The sequence below is a fragment of the Lithobates pipiens genome, unplaced genomic scaffold (genome assembly GCF_037356315.1).
Source record: "Lithobates pipiens isolate NorthernLeopardFrog02 unplaced genomic scaffold, aLitPip1_a1.2 Scaffold_13, whole genome shotgun sequence".
NCBI classification, from domain to species: Eukaryota; Metazoa; Chordata; class Amphibia; order Anura; family Ranidae; genus Lithobates; species Lithobates pipiens.
In genome coordinates this window covers 460,656,609-460,678,768 of record NW_027507718.1, presented here as the reverse complement: position 1 = coordinate 460,678,768, position 22,160 = coordinate 460,656,609, and the positions used below count along the sequence as shown (strand labels likewise).

At 43.2% G+C, this 22,160-nt stretch overlaps 1 protein-coding gene across 1 annotated transcript in view; it reads right to left on the bottom strand.

Moving 5' to 3' along the window:
* MAN2B2 (mannosidase alpha class 2B member 2) overlaps window positions 1–22,160 on the bottom strand; it is a 123,279-nt gene that overhangs the window by 38,501 nt on the left and 62,618 nt on the right. The window contains 2 exon segments of the mRNA XM_077477814.1: window positions 5,697–5,888; window positions 21,440–21,705. Of these exon segments, the coding sequence (XP_077333940.1) occupies window positions 5,697–5,888; window positions 21,440–21,705 (458 nt within the window).

Sequence of the window (22,160 nt, the reverse complement as noted above, 5' to 3'; positions counted from 1 at the left end):
GACAAGGCTGGGATCTGGCTCTTGATAGAAGTCAAGACCAGCTTAATTTCAGATCCCATATGCAGGACATCAGGAATCCTGCCTATGACATACTTCCTGGGATGCCAACCCCTGGATCCACACCAAAAAACATATGCCTTCCAGACTCTATAATAAGTGAGTCTGGAAACCGGCTTCTGGCATCAAAGTAGACACTACCAAAGTAGATCAATATTTTCATCCGTAAGGTAAGATGAAATACCGGACCTTGTGCAAGAAGGTCTCGCTATAATGGCAGAGTCCGAAGGCACGGAAGTAGCAGAACTGGAGTAAATGCATAGATCAAGAAATCATGAAAACTGATCCCACGCGAAGACGAATGCATCTGTTCCGCCTGCTAGTGGACCCCTTGTTCGACATAAAGTTGTCGACCTTGTTAACGAATCTGGACGCGAATAGGTCAATGTCCTGAACACCCTATTTGATCGATTGCTAGGAAGATGTCAGGGTGAAGAGATCATTCTCCCAGAAGTAACTGTTGGTGTCTCAAGTAGTACGCCTCAAAAAATTGCTGATAGACAAGGAATGTTGTGTTCTGCCAAAGCTAGAACATTATTCACCTCTTTTTGGGCTGCACGACTTCTTGTGCCTCCCCTGGTGATCGATGTAAGCCACCGCCATGGCCTTGTCAGACTGAATCCTGTCAGGACAGTCCCGTAGTCTGACCGCCAAGATTCTAGGGCCAGATGTACTGCCCGAAACTTCCAAAAAAGTTGATAGGCAAGGTCCTCCAACCTGGACCATCTCCCCTGGACAGAATCTTCTTCCAGGGTTATTGCCCAGCCTAGAAGGCTGGCATCTATTGTTAACACGTCCCAGGATAAAGATTTTCCCTTTTGCTGGATACCAACCACCAATTTAGGCTCTGATCTATGTCGGGAGCCAAGCGTATTGGAAGCAAACAAGGTCTGAATTTTCTTTACTCCAGTCCGACAGGATGGTGTCTCAAAGCAGTCTTTGAGTAAAACTGCACATAAGGGATGGCTTTGAAGGCAGCCACCATTTCCCCTAAAAATCTCCTGCACAGCCGAGTGAAGGAATTTTCCTTCGTTTTGATAAGTTGAATTAATCCTATAATGGAACCGATTCTCATCTGGGGTAAGAATACCTTCTTCTGTATGGTATCTAACCAGCCCCCCCCCCCCCCCCCCCCAGTATTGTAATCTCCTTGATGGTTTTAAGGAGAATCTTCCTAGATGGGGAGAATCCAACCTAGAGATTTCAGATATTTACAGCCGAGATCAGACTCTGATTAAAAGTAGATCTTCTAATAGGCTAGGACCGCTATGCCTTAAGCCCTTAACCTGGCTAAAGGAGGTGCCAGAATCTTTCTTAACACTTGTGGTGCTGTGGCTAAGCCGAATGGCAGGGTCACAACTGAAAAAACATTTTATATTTCAAACTGCAGAAATTTCTGGTAAGCGGGAAACTTTGGCACATGGAGATATGCAACTCCCCTCCTTGCAGGATAGACACAGCCGATAAAATTCTGAAAGGATTGGATGTTTAAGTGCCCATTCAGATCTTCGAGATCTAAAATGGGTCTTACCTCTCTGTTTAGTTCTGGAACCTTAAAAGGTTTGAGCCAAACAAACCCTGTTTCACTAAGAGAATCTCTGATATCACTGACTGGGATAACAGCTGATCCAGAGGCCAGAAAGAGAGACTTCTTTTTTTCTCTGGATCCTTAGGAACATTCTCAGAGGAGATGGAAACTCTTGCATAAAGACTGCCGCATCAGCAGCCCAAGGACCCCACAGGCAGCACCCAAACAGGAATCCGAACCCCGGACCCTCAGATCAAAAGCCGACTGAGCCATCCGGGCTCTTGGAACTCTAGTCGTAACCTAGAGAAAATTTCAGGTATCTCACAAACTGTTCCTTAACCCTTAGAAGTCCAAATTTTTGAATGAATTAGTGTGACTCAAAAATGTGCTCCACCAAAATGGTGGAGCAAACGTTAAATGGTTAATAGACTGAGATACACCAGTGGCAGCAAGGACTGCAAAAGACATCTTGTCTTTAAAAGGAAGTTCCAAACTTAATTTGCTGGATCCTTTAACATCAGTACATTATCAACTGGACAAGTGAGACTCTGCTCATTGAGGTGATTGCAGCATCAATTGCTGGAATCCCCCATTTCTTCATAGAAATGTTCCCATTCAGAATACATAAGCTATGCATGAATAGGAAAAAACATCCCCAGGTAGGGGAGGTTCAAATGAACCTTATTAGGAGGTAGATACCTCAAGAGCCTGTGCTGCAGGCAACAAAAGGGTTAAGTAAAGGGAGTGGACAAACACCTGCCTTGTGAGGCTATTCCCTCCCAGTTAGGATCCTCCCAAGAGAAAAAAATAAGTATCTTCCAATATTTGGGAAGATCTACCTGATCCCCACCCTCCTGCATCTCAACAAAAGGGCCCTGAGGACTATATGGGAATCTGCTATGTTTAGTCCTACTATGGAGAGACATCATAGCATTAATCTTCTTTCAAATTTTTTTTAAATGGTAGAAGAAAAAAACTTGTTTGTATGATATATACAGGGACTGAAGTGTTCTACCCTTGATGGTTCAATCTGACTAGCTGTATCCCTCTCAGGGGAGGATGACATTCTTTTGGAAAGGGTTTTTAGTTTGTGGTATAACCATTGACCCCCTAGAACCCTTAGAGGAGTTCCTGGTCCCTTTGCCACTCATAGCTTAGAGCACAAAGCTGAGGCACTACCAGCAAAAGGATGTAAACTTGCTAGGCTATAGTACATACAATAACTGCTATTAATCCTAGCATTTAAGGTACAATGTTGTGAAAGGGAAATGCCTGTGTCCCTCCACCGCCAGGCAGCAGCTTCCTTCACAGTGCTCTAAACACTTCCTGGATGTGTGGCCGGCATCTGACGCCATTAGCCATGCCCCCCACACGGAATACGGCCCCCCTTCCCTTTTTCAAAGGAGCTGATTTTCCCACGCGAGCAGCATCCTGCAGCATGGCGGGGGTGGTAAATCCTCCACACTCTCGAGCGGCCGTGTTCTGCTCGCTAAAAAAAATTTTTTTTGAAAAAAAAACAAGGCAGATGGTCTGGCATAATAAAGAGAGAAAATGCCAATCTGGGGGCACAGGAAGAGAGCTGACCCCCCTTTTCTTACCAGAGGGTCTGTGTCGGCTGAAGGAGAGGAGAGTGAAGGCTTCTGCTGTTTCCAGCATCAGGATGGTGAGTACTTAATACAGCCCCCAGTGGTGACACATAGACATCACAACACAATATAAGGAGAAATTCCTGAGAAAATCTCCCTTACCTTATCCTCGCAGCAGGGTTTTATCAGAGATAAAAACCCAATCTTCACCCTTCACGGTAGGCCGAGACCTTAAAGGAAACCTTCAGGAACCGGGGAACTCTCAGGTTATCCCACAATCCTGGACCTGCGACAGCACCCTTCCAGTAAAAACTTTATGGCCTCACTACCAAAAAGTACTGGATCCCAGGGCCCAGCTCTCAAAGAGAAGCGTTCACAATCCAAAAAATGAGGACTCCCAGTAATGGGAGGGGTTATATGGGGGGGAGGTACACGCCTTAGGGGCGAGCCAGTGTCCAGCACCTGTTGGTCCGATATAGCCCACATAGTAATTACTATGGCTCTGTGTCCCCTGATCTAAGAAAAAAAAAAAAGGAAACCACACAAACAACTCCTAAGGTCTGTTTATTCAAATGGGCCTTAGGAGGGAGAACAATAGGAACAAGAAAAAAGATTTGTTGTCCAAATAAGCAGATTCTTTAAAATGACAGTGCAGAATACTCCCTGGAATCCCATTTTTGGTAAATACAATAAATCAGTATAAAATGAATTAAGCCTGTGTCTAGAAAAATGAAGACAATTTATTTTCATCAAATGTTGAACAAAACATGTTTTAAATGTAATTATTTGTTGAAATCAGACTACCAAAAAGGACATCAAGACACCAACTTTCTAGCAGCACTGGTACTGCAGAAGCCTCTAGTGGGCCATGCTGGTATATGTGAAGTGGAAAGGCCACCTTTTTTCTTTTTTGTAAGGCTCCATGCACACTGAAGCTCAAAAAAGCTATTTCTGGACGCCAGATTGCTGGCAGAAAACGCTGGTTGAAAAACCTGCTTTTAACAGCGTTTTATACTAGCGTTTATGAGCGTTTTACAGCGTTAGCGTTAATGGGCGTTTTTTATAAAAATACACAGAGGACACTCCAAAAATCCCACAATGCATTGAAAAATAGAATGCCGAACACTAATGAACGAGCGTTTATGAGCGTTTATCAGCGTTTGACGTTTTTTGGCGCTGAAAAACGGCACTTTGAACGCGAATTTCTGGCGTTCAGAAAAAAGCCCATAAACTCCACTGCTCATTAAAGCTGAAAAACGTCCATGTGTGCATGGACACATAGGCTAACATAGAGTGGAGTTTATGGGCTTTTACAAAAAACGCCCAAACTCCAATAAACTGCAGTTTATCAGCTTCAGTGTGCATGGAGCCTAAATTCTTTATTTTAAACTCATAAAGCAGTCACAGAAAAATTCCATAAGCATGCTGAAGTCAATAGTTGTCTGAGCTTTCACAATATATTCCATAATATAAACAAGAAATATTAACATGACTTTTAGGTAGACCAGTTGTATCAACTTCTCTGATTTTTTTTTGTTTAATTTATAAAAAAAAAATTATTTTTATAAATGGACCAAACTAAAGGACAATGCCGTTTTAGCAGATTGGCAGCAGGACAACTGATGTTTGTGAATATCTGCCCAATCCCTACAGATCTTGAACAAACACCTTGAAATATATGGGTTGCACAAGGCAACTAGTCAAATTCTTTTCATTTCAAAGAGGAGATGCAGTAGATGTATTTTCTGAAGGTTGCATTTGTACATCACAAATACTTATTTGGACCCTTTCACATGTGTGGATCCATATTCAGCCACCCACTTGCTCAGCAGGGGTCGCTCCGTTGATCCCCGCTGAGCCGGCAGATGACAAGTCAGTTTCTGCACACTGTGCAGAAATGGACCTGTCAGATCTCTGCTCTCCTCTATGGGGGGATTGGATGAAAACGGACCGCCTGTCCGTTTTCATGTGATCCGATCCACTAGAAGGATTGAAAATAGGATTTCCATTCGTCTGGATTTTGCGGATCGGATGTCAGTGGAAATGTCACCGCTGACATCCGTCACTTCGTAGAGATGTACGGAGCGACCGCTCAGGTCGGCTGAAAAAAATCACAGGTGGATCTGAATGGTCCGCACGTGTGAAATGGCCCTTATACTGACTGAACTGCAACTCAATTTATGACATTTGTATCATGTTTGTTTCCTGGATTTTTGGCTGATATTCTGTCTCTATCATTTAAAATACACCTAGAATAAAAATTATAGACCCTTCATTTCTTTGTAAGTGGGCAAACTTACAAAATCTGCAGGAGATCAAATAATTAATTTTCCCCACTGTGTACTTCGTAAAGTGCAGTATATTACACTGATTTCATATATATATATATATATATATATATATATATATATATATATATATATATATATATATATAAATAAAATAATAAAATCAAAGCTATTGCAACAGAATTAGCCAATTATGAATTGCGTTATGTTAATAATCTGACACCTCTACCATATTACCTGTAAAAAAACTGTCTGATTTCAGTCACCAGTTTGCCTGTGATAATTTCCAGTCCTACCGACTTTGACACTGGAATAGCTGATCCATTTGGAGTGAACATGTAGTTGTCAGATATAGGCCCGGCACCACTGTTTCCATTGGGATGGTACTCAAGAAACTCTTGGGTCATTTGCATTGTGTAATTCCTCTCTCTGCAAATGTAACACAGTGACAGATATTTTAAAACCTTTTTTTTGGGGGGGGGGGGAGGGATTATGTTCAACACAATCATTGCTTTTTTGTAAACACAGTGGTAGGCTTTCAACCGCAACATATTATACACACTAAGACCAGAAGATACCCTCTTCAAACATCAATATGTTAAGACACTATAAATGGAAAGCACCAGAACCACTAACTGGTTCTGGACCGCCCACTGTACATATACTGCGGAAGGGCGGCCTTGCTGCGCGTACCACGTTCCTGTACGTTGTTCGCTTCTCCCAAGTCTGGGACACACGCACGTGTCGCCGGTGACCCGCTTCTGCTGCGATTGGATACAGCAGTAGCCAATCAGTGGGTCTGATGGAGATCTTGCGTTTCTGTTTTCCTCTATTAACAGCATCCCCCCCCCCAGTTAGAAAGCACGCTTAACCCTTCGATTGCCCCTGATGTTAACCCCTTCCCTGCCAGTGTTATTTATACAGTGTCAGTGGCTTTTAGCACTGATCACTGTATTGGTGTCACTGGTCCAAAAAAAGTGTCACTTATGCCGCGTACACACGATCGGACTATCCGGTGGACTTAGTCCGCGGACAAACCGCCGGACTTTGCAGCAGAGGTCCGTCGGACTTTCTGAACGAGCGGACCTGCCCACACATGCCCGGACTTTTCCGGCGGACTAAGACCGTGGACAATCTGCCGGACTTTTGAAATGAACGGACTTGCCCACACACAGAGAAAAGTCCGTTCATTTTGAACACGGCTCCAGGTAGACGGGACTAGCGAAGGAAGTCAATGTCGCCACCTCCATCGGCAAGATTGACACCTCAGTGGCCCCGTCACCTGGTATGGACTTAAAGGGGAAGCCCTACGCGAAAAAATGGACCCTTATCCGAGCATGCAGCCCGGCCGGTCAGGAAAGGAGGTGGGGACGAGCGAGCGCCCCCCCCCCTTCTGAGCCGTACCAGGCTGCGTGCCCTCAACATGGGGGGTGCTTTGGGCAAGGGGGGGCCCTGCGGCCCCCCACCCCAAAGCACCTTGTCCCCATGTTGATGAGGACCAGGGCCTCTTCCCGACAACCCTGGCCGTTGGTTGTCAGGGTCTGCGGGCGGGGGGGCTCATTGGAATCTGGGGCCCCCAGATACCGGCCCCCCACCCTATGTGAATGAGTATTGGGGTACCATGCACCCCTACCCATTCACCTGGTGAAAAAAAGTGTAAAGAAGAAAAAAAAAACACGTTTTTAAAATAATTTATTGCACAGCTCGGGTGGTCTTCCGGGGTATTTTCGCCGGACTCCTCCGCTATCTTCTACTAGCTCTTTTACTAGCGGAGGAGCCTGGCTTTTTTCTTAGTTGCCACCGTCCGGGGGTCTTCTTCTGACTTCGGGGTCTTGTCCCCCTCTTCGGTTCTTCTTGCTGGGCCTCCGGTTTCTTCTTCCAGCTCTTTTACTATCGGTGGCCCTTCTGTCGTCGTTACAGCCGCCTTCTCTTCTTCTTTGAGATGTTGACTCGACGCTCTCTCTGGCCGCAATGACAGGGACGCATTGTGTGGAGACTTATATAGGGACAATGACTTGACATCATAAGGGGACGGGGTCACCATGTGACATCACCCGGTGTCCCCGCCCATTGTCCCTATATAAGTCACCGCACAACGCGTCCCTGTCATTGTGGCCAGAGAGAGCGTCGAGTCAACATCTCAAGGAAGAAGAAGAGAAGAGGAGGAGGCGGCGGCGACAGAAGACCAGGCCACCGCTAGTAAAAGAGCTGGAAGAAGAAAGCGGAGGCCCGGCAAGAAGAACCGAAGATGGGGACAAGACCCCCAAAGTCGGAAGAAGACCCCGGGCAGAGACGAAGAAGAAGAAAGCTGGGCTCCTCCACTAGTAAAAGAGCTAGCAGAAGATAGCGGAGGAGTCCAGCGAGAAGACCCCCCCAAGACGGAAGACCACCGGAGCTGTGCAATAAATTATTTTAAAAACATGTATTGTGTTTTTTTCTTTACACTTTTTTTCACCAGGTGAATGGGTAGAGGTACATGGTACCCCAATACTCATTCACATAGGGTGGGGGGCCGGTATCTGGGGGCCGGGCTGTGTGCTCGGTTAAGGGTCTGATATGGACTTTGGGGGGCCCCATGCCTTTTTTTTTGGGCGTAGGGCTTCCCCTTTAACTCCATACCAGGTGACGGGGCCAGCGGGGTGTCAATCTCGCCGATGGAGGGGGCGACATTGACCTCCTTCGCTAGTCCCATATACCTGGAGCTGCATTCAAAATGAACGGACTTTTCTCCGTGTGGGCAAGTCCGTTCATTTCAAAGGCCCAGCGGACTAGCACACAGACGGCCGGATTGGTGTCAGATTGGCTTGCCGCAATGTTGCAGTCCCGGGGAAAATCACCGCCATTACTAGTAAAAAGTATAAATAAATAAATAAATAAAAAGTCCACAAATCTATCCAATAGCTTGTAGATGCATTTTTTTTTTTTTAACCAAAAACATGTAGCAGATTACACATTGGCCTAAACTGATAAAGAAATTTGATTCTTTAAACTTTATTGGATATGTTTTATAGCAGAAAGTAAAAAATGTATTTATTTTTTTCAAAATTGTCAGTCTTTTTTTGTTTATAGCGCAAAAAATTAAAACCGCAGTGATCAAATACCACCAAAAGGAAGCTATATTTGTGGGAAAAAAAATAATAAATTGTTTGGGTATAATGTCGCACAACCACGCAAAAGTTAAAATAACGCAGTGCTGTCTCGCAAAAAAATGCTGTGGTCAGGAAGGGGGTGAAACCTTCCGGGGCTGAAGTGTTTAACCGGTTCCAGACCAGACGGCGCAATTATACTGCGGCAGGTTGGTCCGGCTGTGCGAAGCATTGTAGCTATACGTCGCATTTGCTATACTCTCGCTCATTTCCCGGTTCCCTACTGTGCATGCGCGAGTCGCGCTGCGCAATAAGGATGGTCCCGCTGCCTCTGGGATCTGTGTGTTTCCCAGCAGGCAGCGGGGGGGCTTTCGGAAAGGGGCGTAGATTCTGCAGAATCTACGCCCCTTTCCGCAGATAGCTATCCCGGAAGTGGGTGCAAATACCTGTACTGTACAGGTACCTGCACCCCCCTCCCCCCTTAAAGGTGCCAATTGTGGCGCCGGAGGGGGGGAGGATTCCAATGAGCGGAAGGTCCACTTTAGGGTGGACCTCCACTTTAACCCCTTCACCACCTGTCACTGTGTAACCCAGTACAGCAATCCGATTTTTGTTCATCGCAGTACTGGTGTCATTAGTGACACAAATCAGCTTTAGGGTAATTAGTATTAGCCCCAGATAGGTCTAGGGACCCCCTCTAACAAAGGTTTAAGCCCTTGATTACCGCGTCACCTGTGATCACTGTATATGTGTCACGGGTGATGCAGTTTAGCTAGATATTTTTTTTATAGCGTCAGAGCTCCCGCCGTATTTTTCCCAATAAAGGTTTAACCCTCTGATAACCCGGCGGATGATCAAAGTTAGGTTTTAGTGTCAGATAGGGTCTGCGTCGCTGCAGGCAGTGTCAGATTAGTGCCAGTAGTGCTAACACCCTTGCACGCGCCATACACCTCCCTTTAGTAGTATAGTGTTTGAACAGATCGATATCTGATCTGATTAGATCTATACTAGCGTCCCAGCAGTTTAGGGTTCCCAAAAACGCAGTGTTAGCGGGATCAGCCCAGATACCTGCTAGCACCTGTGTTTAGCCCCTCCGCCCAGCCCACCCAAGTGCAGTATCAAAAATTGATCACTTACAAAACACTAAAACACATAACTGCAGCATTTGCAGAGTCAGGCCTGATCCCTGTGAACGCTAGCAGTTTTTTTGGTAGCAATTGAATCAGTCACTAAGTCAGGAGATTTTTTACCTGCAAGTCTCACTACTGTACCAGTAAATTTAGAGACCAAAATATCAAATCGAACGTACAGTAGTGAAGAGGCCTACATGTTTCTGAGCATGACAGATAGTGAAGAGGAAGTCACTCATCTGTCAGATTCAGGCTTAGAATATGAACCGGTAGACAGCAGTACCCTGACAGATAGCTCTGAAGACAGAGCTGTGGCCCCTGCCAAAGTCAGGTGTACCAGACCCTGTACGTCTGCTGTCGTTGAGGTGCAAGAACTGCAGATCCCTTGTATGGAGCAGAGAGCCAGTAGTAGCACCGCTCATTCTTCTGGTGAACTGGCAAGCACCAGTGGCCTAGTACATCCTAGTTATATATCCAGCACTGCAGTAACACATGGTGACGTGGCGAGTCCCATAAGTGTAGTTCAATCTGGCGAGGTGGCAAGCATGAGTAGTGTCCCGTTGCCACCAAGAAGAAGTCAAACACAGGCCCGTCAAGCCCATAGTGCCCTTCCTGCTGCATTTGCCAATCCTAATTGGGAGCCCACCACTTCTGTAGCACCCGTCCTTCCCCTCCATTCACTGGCCAACCCGGAATTCAGGTGGAAACAATTGATTTTACGTCACTTGATTTTATTCGCCGGTTTTCACCGAAGATCTCTATAGATCTATTGTGCACCAAAGCAATTTGTATGCTGGTCAGTTCATCGCCGCTAATCCCCAGCTGACCCTTGTCAGAGATTGGAGACCTATTACCGTCTCCGAATTTAAGACCTTCCTGGGCCTATCCCTCCTCATGGGCGTAACTAAAAAGAGTGAGTTGCGGTCATATTGGTCCACTGACCCAATTCACCATATGCCCGTGTTCTCTGCCTCCATGACCAGGGCACGATACAAGCAGATCTTGCGGTTCATGCACTTCAATGACAATGAACTCTGTCGTCCTCAGGGTGACCCTGGATTTAATCTCCTCTACAAAATTCAGCCCCTCGTAAACCACGTGAACCAACGTTTTGCAGCCTTGTTTACTCCCGATCAAGTTGTTTGCGTTGAGGAGTCCATGATTACATTTCTGGCTGCTTGTCTATCAAACAGTATCTTCCCAGCAAGCGCGCCAGATACAGGGTCAAAATGTATAAGCTCTGTGACAGGGCGACAGGCTACACATATAGTTTTATGGTTTACAAGGGAAAAGATAGTCACGTAGAGCCGGAGAACTTCCCATAGGGAGCACTGGTAAGATAGTGTAGGACTTGGTGTCACCCTTATTGGAAAAGGGGTACCATTTGTATGTGGACAATTATTACACAAGCGTGACACTTTTTAGTCACCTTTTTGATTATGGAATTGGCGCATGTGGCACTGTGCAATCTAATCGCTGGGGCTTCTCCTAACGGCTTGTAGAGTCCCGACTTAGACGGGGGAGAGAGCCTGCTTGAAGTGTAATAATTTTTTAGCAGTGAAGTGGAGAGATTCACGGAATGTTTTCATTCTGTTCTCCCTTCACGCAGACACAGCAACCTTAACATGGGAGGGGTGGAGCTCAATGACCAGTTGTTAACGCCATACCCAATTGCCTGTAAGGCCAGACACGGGTACAAAAAAGTGTCTGTTTATTTATTTCAATTGGCTTTGCTAAACGCTTTTGTGCTATACAAAGCTTCAGGACCTTCAGGATCCTTCCTTAAACTCCAAGAGATCGTCAGGGCCCTTCCGTTTCCAGACGGTGCTCTTGTCCAACTTCCCAACGCAAATGCAGTGAGCCGGCTGCATGAGAGGCATTTTACGGATGTCCTCCCTGGTACCCCTACCCAAAGACTCACTCCAAATGAGATGTTGTATCTGCAGTAAATGCGGATTTAGGCGCGACACCCGCTTTTATTGTCCCTCCTGTCCTGACCAACCTGATCTCTGCATTGGTGAATGTGTCAAATGCTACCACACACTAGTTGAGCATTAGCATAGGGTATAGCACCACACAGTCATAGGCACACTAGCACAGTGTCTCGAGGTCTCAAAAGATGCAATGGCCATCACATTTTGAGAGACCCTCATCTGCAACATTGAATTTACAGATTTTTTACAGTTTTTATAAAAGTGAAAAAACAAAAAATAAAAAAAATTAAAAAATAGTTGTATTTTTCTTCTCTCTCTTATGTTCGCTGTCTACTGTCCACTCACTATTGTTCTATATCTATCCTTCTTTTTCTGTTTATTTTTACTATGTTTTATTGTATTTGCTTTGCAGGTATGACATGTTATACTGTAATGTTTGTTTTATTGCTAACCATCATTTGCTTAGCAGGTACACCATTCAGCTGCAGCGTGGGTTTATTTATCTTGACAGCAACAGCGTTTGCTCCCACGATACATAAAGCCGTGACTCCAGCGCTGTCGGAAGAGATTTTACCACCACAGTTAAAAAAAAAAAAAAGAAAAAAGGAAGAAGAGCATATATGCCAAAGCATGGGCATATATTTTTTTAGGCACAGATTGCAATGTTTTATTTGTACTATGTTTTATTGTATTTGCTTTGCAGGTATGGTAAGTCTTATTGTTATACTGTAATGTTACTTTGTTTTATTGTTAACCATCATTTGCTTAGCAGGTACGCCATTCAGCTGCAGCACTGATTTATCTATCCTGACAACAACAGCGTTTGCTCCCATGATACATAAAGCCGTGACTCCAGTGCTGTCAAAGGTGATTTCACCACCACAGTTAAAAACAAAATGATGAATGTATGCCCATCATTAGAAGTGGGAGGATGAAGGGCGGTATTCTATTGGTGGGACTGGGAATACCCACCGATCAATCTCTTTTCGTTCAGCCCACGGGCTGCATGAAAAAAAGAACATTACAATGTATGCCCAACAAGGACCAGCAACATACTGGTATGTTGCTTGACTTTTTGAGTGGTTATACCAGAATGATGCCTGCAGGTTTTGTTTTTTTCAGCTAGCGCTTGCAGGTTTAGGTATCATCTTGGCATCATTCTTTTCAGCCAGCGGTCGGCTTTCATATAAAAGCAATCCTAGAGGCTAATTAGCCTCTAGACTGCTTTTATAAGCAGTGGGAGGGAATGCCCCCACCATCTTCCATGGTTTTCTCGGGCTCACCTGTCCCAACAGGGAACCCGAGAATGAAGCCAGTGGTTCAGCCAGCTGACCATAGAGCTGATCAGAGACCAGAATGGCTTCCCAATTCCCAATGGCCAATTTCCCAATGGGGGAATATTTACATTCCCTGAGATAATAAAAATGATAAAAATAAAAAAATAAATGGAACAGTTTAAAAATATAATTAAAAAAAGCACCCCTGTTCCCCCGTGCTCACACAAGCATCGGTCTGGTGTCATATGTAAACAGCAATTGCACCATGCATGTGAGGTATGACCACGAAGGTCAGATCGAGGGCAGTAATTTTCGCTGTAGACCTCCTCTATCTATAATGGTAATCTGTAAAGGCTTTTAAAAATGTATGTAGTTTGTCGCCTGTGCACTTTTGTGCATAATTTTAAAGCAAGTCATGTTTGGCATCCATGTACTCAGCAAAAGATGATCTTTTTTATTTCATCAAACATTTGGGCAATATAGTGTGTTTTAGTGCATTAAAATGAAAAAAAGTGTGTTTTTTCCATAAAAATTGCGTCTGAAAAATCGCTGCGCAAATACTATCCAAAAATTGCAACATCCACCATTTTAATCTGTAGGGCCTTTTCTTTAAAAAAAAAATATATATATATATATATAATGTTTGGGGGTGCAAAGTAATTTTCTTGCAAAAAAAAAAATATTTTTTTTTTCATGTAAACAAAAAGTGTCAGAAAGGGCTTTGTCTTCAAGTGGTTAGAAGAGTGGGTAATGTGTGACATAAGCTCTAAATGTTGTGCATAAAATGCCAGGATGGTTCAAAAAAATCCAAATGACCTATTTTTGGAAAGTAGACACCCCAATCTATTTGCTGAGAGGCATGTTGAGTCCATGGAATATTTTATATTCTGCCACAAGTTGCAGAAAAATTCAAATTCTTTTTTTTTTTTGCACAAAGTTGTCACTTTGATATATTGTTCAAACATGCCATGATTATATGTGGAATTACACCCCACAATTCAGGAGAAGCAGTAGCATATATTTTGGGGTGTAATTCCACATATAACCATGCCATGTTTGAACAATATAGCATTTAGTGACAACATTGTGTAAAAAAAAAAAAAAAAAAGTGTAAATTTTCCCGAAACTTTTGGCAATAGCATAGCTTGGGGTGTCTACTTTCCAAAATGGGGTCATTTGGGGGGGGGGGGGTTTGTGCTATCTTGGCATTTTATGGCCTTCGAAACTGTGATAGGTAGTGAGGAGGGTAATCAAAAATTTACACCCTTAGAAATCCTGAAGGCTTGATTGGTTTTCTGGGTTCTTTACAAGGCAAGGCTCGTACCCTAGTTTGTAGATGCTATAACTTTTGCGCAAACCAATAAATATGCTTATTGACATTTTTTTTTTTTTTTTTTACCAAAGACGTGGCTGGATACATTTTGGCTTAAATATATGACTAAAATTTGGTTTATAAAATTTTTTTTTTAGAACAAAAAGTAGAAAATATTTTTTTTCTACATTTTCAGTCTGTGTGTTTATATCACAAAAAATAAAAATAAAATCACAGAGGCAATCGAATACCATCAAAAGAAATCTATATTTGTGGGAAAAAAAGGACGCAAATTTAGTTTTTGGTACAACATTGTATGACTGCGCAATTAGCAGTTAAAGCAGCGCAGTGCCAAATTGTAAAAAGTCCTCCGGTCATTGAGCTACCAAATCCTCCGGGGCTGAAGTGGTTAAAGCAGAACTGAAGTCCATAATACCTACCTCTCCTTAAGCAATCTGAGGTCCCTAAATACCTGGCTTCTTCAGGGTGTCAGGATGAAGCCATCTTCATTGGTCGGGGTGGAATGATGTCACTCCTGTGCATGTGAAGGATTGCAGTCCTCAAGGAACTTGATACATGCCTGTGCAACTCTGTGTACATTCTAAAGCTGCTTTTACACGCATTGGAGCTTTTTATTTCAACTTGAAGAAGCTTGTTCTTTTTTGTGCTCTTTTGCACTTCTTATTGAGCTTATTTGAAAATAAACATTTTTTTCACAAACCCATTCATCTAATTTTTCCTATTTTTTTATTTTTTTGCTTTTTTGAGTTTCTGGGCACTTAGGTATCCTTTCTGCTCTCTTCGCAAAAATGTGAGTTTGGTGGGGGGGTTTTGTCTGCCTGTTAGAGCATATAGTATTAGATACAAAATGATTGCGCTACTAACATGTTAAAAAATTAGCTACCAGCACCAACAATAATACTAATTGTGTGTACATGTGTGATGGGAAAAAGTGCAGCGCTAGAAATACAAAATATACCCCAGGTGTGAACTTAGGGAGAAAGAAACATGCACAATTGAATTGTGTTAAAATATGTAGAAGGCTAGTGCAAATATTAGGGGTAAAATTAAAACACTAATGCAATGTGCGCTAATAGTGAATCAAGTGCAATCAATATCAATATCAAAGGTTTCACCTGATCTTCACCTTCACCCCAGCTCAAATAGCCCAAATACAGTGGCAGCTGGTGTTTTTTTGGGGGGGTGCAGAAAACACTGCACCCACAGCCACCCCCCCCCCGGTCAGGTCACCTGCACAAACCCCCCGTGGGTCCATCAGCGGTTGTGCACTTACCCCATCTATAGTACAGGCAGCACTTCCCTCTGGGCGGTGGCTTTTCTTGTGTCTCCTCGCCGCGGCCGTGCGCCTTCTCCTCCTCCTAGGCCAATGGGGTCGCTTATCCTTTCGGCCAATTAGGAAATGGCTTCCGGATTGGCCAGGAGGAGCATCAATGTGACAAATGGTTAATATTCATTCACTATTGTGACACAAATGGGTGCCCCGACCCCACCCTTTTTTGAAGCCAATTAGAGCCTCTGGCTCTAATCATGTGCGTTAAAAAAAAACACAAACCCATTGTAATTCATGCGTCTGGATCCCCGTATGTAGATTAGGGGGCAAGACACATGAATAGGATGGCGGCGCCCTTGCGCCCTGCATTGCCGGCTGCCTCTGCTCAAATACACTTAGTTTCAGATTACTAGAGCAAAGGTCAACCTATGCACATTGGCCTGCTCCATGGTCCAACAAATGGCCCATTTCCCAGTCCAACACATACCATAGAAAATATTGAATATAGCACAAAGGGTCTCTGGATCGGGAATTTAACAAACCCCCTTTAATAGCAAAGCGTTCTTTCCTGGTAATTTTTTGTTTCAATAATTGAGGCTCATGTTGCAGCACTTTCAGTAACGTATATCCCATACAATGTCGTAGGTTTCATAAAGAATTTTCTCATACCCTATTTTCTCTGTGCTATGATACATTATAATTCTTAACTGATCTTCACTTGGAAATGCTGTAAAATACACTTTGTCCCCATTCATCTTCTGTGCTCTATACTGGTAGAGTAACGCTTCACAGGCCCTATCACACAGATTTCTGTTGAGAACGTGTCTGACCAGGGGCCACGTGGTCAATTTGCTGTATTGAACCACAGTATTTAAGTACACTATGCAATGGCTAAAACAGAAGAATAGAAATGTAGGACCACTGATTGGATCAGGGCCGTCTTTAAGGCAGGGCAAAAGGGGAAGCTGCCCTGGGCCCTGTCATTGTTGTGAGGCCCAAAGCAGCTGCCTCATACTTGCCAACTATCTTAGTTTAAATTCCCTTGTCCTGTGCTGTGTCCCGATATCTCGGTGTGAAGTGCTGGTACCAATGCTGCCCAGCTCCAACCTATTGTTGTGTACAGATGACTCGCCTGCAGACCCTGTGTTTACATGTAAGTAACCAGCATTCATATGTAAATAGCGGTGGCATTACTAAGTAAATAGTTGCGGCCGGCAGCATTGATATGTAAATAAAGGCCGGCATTCATATGTATATCATACTCCCCTGCAGTGAGGAGATGATGCACTATAATAGCAACTAATCAATGAGCCGTAATCTGGTCTGTAACCTCTAGCAACCAGTCAGTAAGCAGTAATGATATGCTGTAACTGCTGGCAACCAATCATAATTTCTGCCTGATTTGATACAGTAAACTGATTTGAAGTCTAGCTGCTAGTTATTGCATGGGGGGCCAAGAAATTTTTTGCCCAAGGTCCAATCAATATTAAAGATGGCCCTGGATTGGATATTTATTTACTTTTCCAGGTGGGCTTGAATGACCATTCTCTCCACTTTTTAGCTCCTTTTCTGGCTCGTTTTAGAATTTTGTACTTTTTTCACTTTTCTACTTGTCACGGATTGGCATTCTAATTTTAGAATTATTATTTTTTTGTTCTACCACTTGCTGATGAAGAGAATGAAAAATGAGCAGCGATTACAAAGAAAAAATGCAGCTTTCTCTGGAAAAAAAAAAAATATATATATATATATATACACAAAACCACTTTTACTGTTTGAGTCATAATGTACAGATCATCCATTTACCGACATACCATACATTCATAAACGAGGCCCCTGAAAGCAATGAAGTGTTGTGGTTTACTAACAGATTATCTGACTGGCCAGTGTTCTTCAGCACAGACAAATGTAAAAGTCATGTTTTAATGCTTTAAAGCTAAACTAAAACCTTTTCAGCCAAGGTAGGTGCCATCTTAGCAGCATCTGTTTGATATGCAAATGCCAAGGTGGTGCACATGTGATCAGTTATGACACCAGCCATTTGATAGTTTGGTTGAAAGCACAAGCAAAATGTGACAGTAAGCAGTATTTAACTGTTTTTCGAAAAACTGTTAACCCTTTCTCTGCCAGGCACTGTGCTCCATTTTTACACTCAGGTGGCAAGACCATTTTTGAATTTTTTCCTTAGCTTTTTTTATTTTTCCACTTATAGCTTTCAGAGTTTGTAAAATACCCCCAAACCATATATTTTCCGAAAGCACATGACCAGTAGAATAAAAAGGTGCTACTGATTTTTTAGGTCCCACGATATTTGCGCACGTTTATCAAAGCAATATTTTTGCTAAAAATCCACTAAAATCATGATTAGCAGATAAATACACAGCAAATTTCACCAAATTCCTACTAAATATAAAAGTTTAACGGGTATTGAGTTAATAAATAACAAATATTTGTAACTTTTAAATTGTGCCTTTTTTGAAATTGTGAAAATTAAACAGACCCCAAAGTGTAAATATCCACATTTCTTAAAATATCTGAAGGTTTTAATTTTTCCCTTCCAGCTTTCAAAATTTGTGAAAGACCCCCCCAAACCATATATTTTCTGAAAGAATATGACCTCTAGAATAAAAAGAAGGTGCTACTGATTTCTTAGGTCCTGCGGTATTTGCACAAATGTTTATAAAAACAACATTGTTGCTACAAATTCACGAAAACCATTATTAGCGGATAAATACACACAATTTTACAAAATTCCTGCTAAATATAAAAGCTTATCCTTTGTTGAGTTAACCACTTCAGCCCCGGAAGTATTTACCCCCTTCCTGACCAGAGCACTTTTTGTGATTCGGCACTGCGTCATTTTAACTGATGTACTTTTTTCCCCCACAAATAGAGCTTTCTTTTGGTGGTATTTGATCACCTCTGTGGTTTATTTTTACGCTATAAACAAAAAAACAGCAACAATTTTGAAAATTTTGCTATAATAAATATCCCCCAACAATATATAAAAAGACAATTTTTTCCCCCTCAGTTTAGGCCGATACATATTCTTCTACATATTTTTTTGTAAAATAAATAAATAAATAAATAAATTGCAATAAGCGGTATTGATTGGTTTGTGCAAAAGTTATAGCGTTTACAAAATAGGGGATAGTTTTATGGAATTTTTATTAATGATCTTTTTGTTTTACTAGTAATGGTAGCGATCAGTGATTTTTATTGTGACCGCGACATTATGGCGGACACATCGGATATTTTTGACACATTTTTGGGACCATTGTCATTTATACAGCAATCAGTGCTATACAAATGGACTGATTCCTGTGTAAATGACACTGGCAGTGAAGGGGTTAACCACTAGGGGGCAGTTAAGGGGTTAAGTGTGTCCTAGGGAGTGTTTCTAACTGTATGGGTGCATGGCTATGTGCGACATGTCACTGATCTCTGCTCCTGATCACAGGGAGCAGAGATCAGTGACACCATCACTAGGCAGAATGGGGAGACTTGTGAGGCGATCGGCAAGCGGCTAATAAATAACAAATTTGTAAATTTTAAATTGCGCCTTTTTGCAAAATGGTGAAAATCGAACGTACCCCAACATTTCTCAAAAAATCTGTGAGTTTTTCATTTTTCACCTACAGATTTCAGAGTTTGTAAAAGACCCCTAACCACGTATTTTTCTGAAAGCATATGACCGCTGGAATAAAAAGAAGGTGCTACTGATATTTTAGGCCCCACGGTATTTGGCCAATGTTTATCAAAACTATATTTTCGCTAAATATATACACTAGAATCATTAATAGTGGATTCATACATTGCAAAACGTACAACATTCTTAGCAAAGATAGAAGTTATAACTATATTGAGTTAATACATAACAACTATTTGTACATTTTAAATTGCACTTTTTTCTGAAATGGTGAAAACTGGGAGGTATGCAAAACTGTAAATAAAAACAATTTACTCTAAAAATCCAGAGGTTACCATTTATCACTTACAGCTTTCAGAATTTGAAAAGACCCCTCAAACTAGACATTTTCTGAAAGCACTGTAGAATAAAAGCAAGTGCTACTGATTTTTTGGGCCCCGCAATAATTGCACAAATGTTCATCATATCGCTATTTTCACAAAAAATACACTAAAATCATTAATATTGCACAAAAACACAACATAACTTACAAAATCCCTGCTAAATTACTACTAAAGCATCGTTCACATGTGGGATACTAAAGTGTATGCCCATGGGGGGCCATGTTTACTCGCACAGGGATGCACAGGTGTTCCGTGCATCCCCGTACAGGCAGTCCCATTCATGTCAATTGGGATGCAACAGCTGCACAGACATAGCTGCTGTCCCCAATCAGACATTTGTGTGGGTGTGGGTACATCTGCTAGATGGATGAGGATCCCATTCCCCATCCTCCTAGCAGATCAGATGGTATCCGATGGAAAGGGACAGGCAGTCTGTTTCAATCCGACAGAGAACAGTGGGCTGTGTCTATGAACGCGGACCTGTCATCCGCCTGATCAGCAGACAGATCAGATCCCCCCCTGAGCAGACGATCTGCTTGACAAAGCCACATGACTAGAGCCTGCGGGTCTAATTGCTTTGAAAAATGTTGGGCTCGAGCGCAGAGCATTACACCCCAAACCCACCCACTTGTGACGTCTTCCAGCTTCTCCTCCTGGCCAATCAGGATGGATCGGGTAGGCCGAGAGGAGAAGCAGAGGAAGCCGTGGAGGGGTGAGTGATATATCCATCAGGTACACTGTTCACTTTGATGTGCTCTACGAGTCTATTGGTGCACTATAGGTGCATAACTGATCTAGAAGGGTACACTAATGGGGGAACCCAATGGCAACGCCCGACGCAAGGGGGCACCCTGATGGCGACGCCCGACACAAGGGGGCACCCTGATGGCGACGCCCGACACAAGGGGGCACCCTGACGGCGACGCCCGACACAAGGGGGCACCCTGACGGCGACGCCTGACACAACGGGGCACCCTGATGGCGACGCCCGATGCAAGGGGGCACCCTGGTGGCGATGGATGAGGCAATGGGGCACCCTGATGGGGATGCCAGACGCAAGGGGGCACCCTGATGGTGACGCCCGACACAAGGGGGAACCCTGGTGTGCGACGCCTGACGCAAGGGGGCACTCTGACGGCGACACCCGATGTAAGGGGGCACTATGATGGCGACACCTGATGTAAAGGGGACCTGATGTAATGGAGGCAGTCTGATGGGAGAACCTGATATATTTTTGATAGACATACAGTCGCTATAATCTTTCTTGAGTCATAACACAAACTTGAGATTCGAACCTGGGCTGGAAGAAAATGTTAGCGATCAAACCTCTTTGATCTTTAATTCCCGTTTTAGATGTTTCTTAGGACAAAATGTCATGGCTTACTGCAAGGCTTTAGGAAAAATTTTAAAGTGAGCCTGTCCCAAAGCTGTTCTCATTAGCATACAATGCAAGAAACCCAGCCCCTACAGATAGTTAGGACAGACAGTGTTAAAATCTAGTTACAATTGAAATGGAGACACAGACAGGTTAATTATGACTAACAGCTGCCCAGGCCCTTTATAAACAAAGGGAACTATACAGGATTTTTCCTTGCTAAAGGGTCCAGAACAGAGCATCTTAAAAAAGGTGAGCTGACATTTTTAAATATTTTTTTGTAGGCATTATCAAATGTATTACAATTTTTGTAGGAAAAATACAGCGTATAGCCAACCTAATGCTTAGCTTGGTTCCCCATTCTAGTGATCTCCACTATGCTACCGGTACTTTGCCCAAAGTCACATGATGTTCTTTCAAAAGTGCCCTCTTCTTCCTGCTCATGGGGCTCTGGGTGGAGCAGCAAAGTGAAGATTGCTAAAACAGGGTCCCAATACTGGGTATTTATTATACCGTGCTTTATCTAAAACCGAGACATCTTACCTGTCTGTTATACTGTCTAGTAGGTTTGTGCTTTTGTTAATCCAGAGGGTGTTGCAGTCATTCATAACTGCAATCTTTGTCTTTTCAATATTTTGTTGGTCAGTTGGCGGCCGTCTGTCAAAGTGCACTGATCTACCCACAGTGACTGTCCCCTGACTGGATTCTTCATTTCCAATCTTTAAAGAGTACTTTCCATAGCTGAGACCATGCAGGGCAACAAGGAGATACAAATCGAAAGTGTGACCTGGATCACTGGAATTGTGGATCTGCAGTATATAAACATAGAAAAAAATATAGATAAATCAAAGACTAAGGATGGACATAGTGCCTTGAAAAAGTATTCACACCCCTTGAAATTTTCCACATTTTGTCATGTTACAACCAAAAACGTAAAATGTATTTTATTGGGATTCTATGTCCGTGGGGATACCTGCGATCATTTCATGGAGAGGAAGAACGGGGAAATGGTAATGTAAACAAGCATTTCCTCCTCCTGCCTAGTGACAGGACACTGATCCCCACTCCCTGTAATCGGGAGCAGTGATCAGTGTTGTGTCACACACAGCCCCTTCCCCCACAGTTATGCCACGTACACACGACCGGACTTTGACAGCAAAGGTCCGACAGAGCGAATCCGTCTGACAATTCGATTGTGTGTGGGGTCCATCGAACCTTTGCTGTCCAAAAATCTGACGGACTTTAGAAATAGAACATGTTTCAA